At 37.5% G+C, this 2,429-nt stretch overlaps 1 protein-coding gene across 1 annotated transcript; it reads left to right on the top strand.

The window, feature by feature from the left end:
• The first annotated feature begins 209 nt into the window (after nt 1–209).
• LOC102840041 (olfactory receptor 2M5-like) lies at nt 210–1,142 on the top strand. Its single transcript, XM_006874481.1, has one exon. The coding sequence runs from the start codon at nt 210–212 to the stop codon at nt 1,140–1,142; it is 933 nt and encodes a 310-aa protein (XP_006874543.1).
• The last annotated feature ends 1,287 nt before the right edge of the window (nt 1,143–2,429 follow it).

The raw sequence follows: 2,429 nt of genomic DNA on the forward strand, positions 1-2,429 counted from the left end.
GGAATAAAGAGGATAGGCAGGGTACAAGATATTCTGATTAGCCATGAAATTGGCTAAAATTCTGCCATTTGCAAAAATTCACAGTCAGCTGAACTGATTAAGAGTGAATAAGGAAAGAGCTTAGGGAACAGAATTCAATAAATCTTTGTGACTTCTCCAACTTTGGCTTTGTTCTAGGGTTGATTTCTTCGAACCAACAAGACGGTGATATGGAGAAAAGAAATGAGTCTTTGAACATGGATTTCATTCTCTTGGGTCTCTTCCCTGGTATGAAACATATTAATTTCCTAGTCTCTGTCATCCTCCTTATTTACACCGTAGCTCTCACTGCAAACTCTATCCTCATTCTTTTGATCTGGGTGGATTCTCATCTCCACACACCCATGTACTTCCTTCTCAGCCAGTTGGCTCTCATGGACCTGACATTAATTTCTAGCACAGTACCCAAGATGGCAACTGACTTCTTCTCAGGAAGGAGAAACATCTCACAAATGGCCTGTGGAACTCAGATCTTCTTCTTTCTGACTCTAGGCATTGCAGAGTGCATCCTCATCACCCTCATGTCCTATGATCGATATGTGGCCATCTGCAACCCTCTGAGATATGCTCTCATCATGAATCAGAGAGTCTGTCTACAGATGGCTGCCTTCTCCTGGGCTGGAGGTGCCCTGACATCGCTGGCACACACAGCATATGCCATGCATTTCCCCATGTGTGGTTCCAGAGAGATTTCCCATTTCCTCTGTGAGGTTATGGCCATCTTAAAATTGGCTTGTGAGGATACCTCTGCCTATGAGAAAGCCGTGGTAGTGACAAGCATTGTGGTACTTTTCATTCCTTTGTCCCTCATCCTTTCCTCATATGTGCTTATTTTCCTTGCTGTCCTGCGTATGAACTCCCCTGAAGGCAGAAATAAAGCCCTGGCTACCTGTTCTTCTCACCTGACTGTTGTGAGCCTCTACTTTGGTCCTGCTCTGCTAGTATACATGAGGCCTAGTTCTTACCACAGTCCCAAGCTTGATCACATTCTCTTTATGCTTGGTGCTATCCTAACTCCCATGATGAACCCCCTTATCTACAGTCTGAGAAACAAAGAGGTGGTGAATGCTCTGAAAAATGTGGTGGGATGTTACTTAACCTAGTAGTTGAAAAATATATTATGGATAATAATCACTAGGTTTATTTCAGTCTAAATGAGCCTTGCTTAGAAGTCAACGTTTCAGTTCTGATCATTCCAATCTTGAAATTGCAATGGGACCACTGGCTCCATAGATTCAGTCCATACATGAGGGTTTCAAAAAGTTGGTGGATAAATTCCATTATCTTTTTAATTCCATTTTTCAAGAAACTTTTTTAATCCCTCTTGTATACATAAAATAAGCAGCATGTTCTTATCTTCTTCATGCTTTCTTGGGATTTAGCTCCATCTCTCAAACTGTGAGTTTCCAGGAGTTAGGCACTTATAAGGTTGATGATAATGGTGGTGGTGGTGGTGGTGGTGATGATGGTGGTATTGGTATTAGTGGAGGTGGTGAAAATTGAGGTAGTGATGGTGGAAGTGGTAGAGTGGTGATAATGATGGTGAAATGTCACCACCACCATCACCAAGAATGGTGATGCTTTAGCCAACCACAAAGCAGAATGTGATCAAGGTCAGTCTTTGAAAGAGGCTCACCACTGTCCAGAAATGTTCCAGCTTGTAAAACATCCTTAAGATAAGATTAAAAACTGAATTGGGTTCTTGGTTTCTATTTTAACATGAAGGGTGCAGATTAGATTCTCTCTAAAGTCTTTTATGGTCCTAAATAAAAATATTTCATTTATTATATTTTAAATAATAACTTTAAATAAATGTTGCTTGCATTTTAATTTTATGAAATTTTCCCATTACTAAAATACATATATTTAGTTTTTTTAGTTTCAACTTTCTATTTTTTAAGGATACACAATTATATTGGATTTAGTGAAAATGGACAGATAAGCCACTAAAATTAATGTGAATATTTTCTTGCATCTTAGTGCTTTTTTTGCTATGTAGTTTCACAAGAATAAACACTTGAATTTCTATAGAAAGGAAAATAGATTGAATGTAACCAAATCTACAAATGTGGAAATGTCACTGCCCTAACTTCTGATAGAATGAAAGTACATGGACTGAAATAAAAGCTAAAAGAGTTAATAGTTTACTGTTAAATTTATCACATTTAATTGACTTGGTAAGCTGCTTGAATTAGCACAATGTAATACTATTTGATAGCCAGGGAAAATTTAGGAATAAGTAATCTAACTTGGTTAATTGAGAGGAAAAAGTCAGACCTGCAACCCTGAAAAACAAGAACTATTTTTTTAATTTGAATATGTTGAATGTTATATGGAAGAGAATTTTTTATCTATAAAGTGGCAAAGTAACAAATCAAATTTGTAAAATA

Source organism: Chrysochloris asiatica, unplaced genomic scaffold, assembly GCF_000296735.1.
Source record: "Chrysochloris asiatica unplaced genomic scaffold, ChrAsi1.0 scaffold00279, whole genome shotgun sequence".
Classification (NCBI taxonomy): Eukaryota; Metazoa; Chordata; class Mammalia; order Afrosoricida; family Chrysochloridae; genus Chrysochloris; species Chrysochloris asiatica.

Coding starts and splice junctions, on each gene's coding strand:
- LOC102840041 (XM_006874481.1), top strand. CDS start 210: ATGGAGAAAAGAAATGAGTCTTTGAACATGGATTTCATTCTCTTGGGT.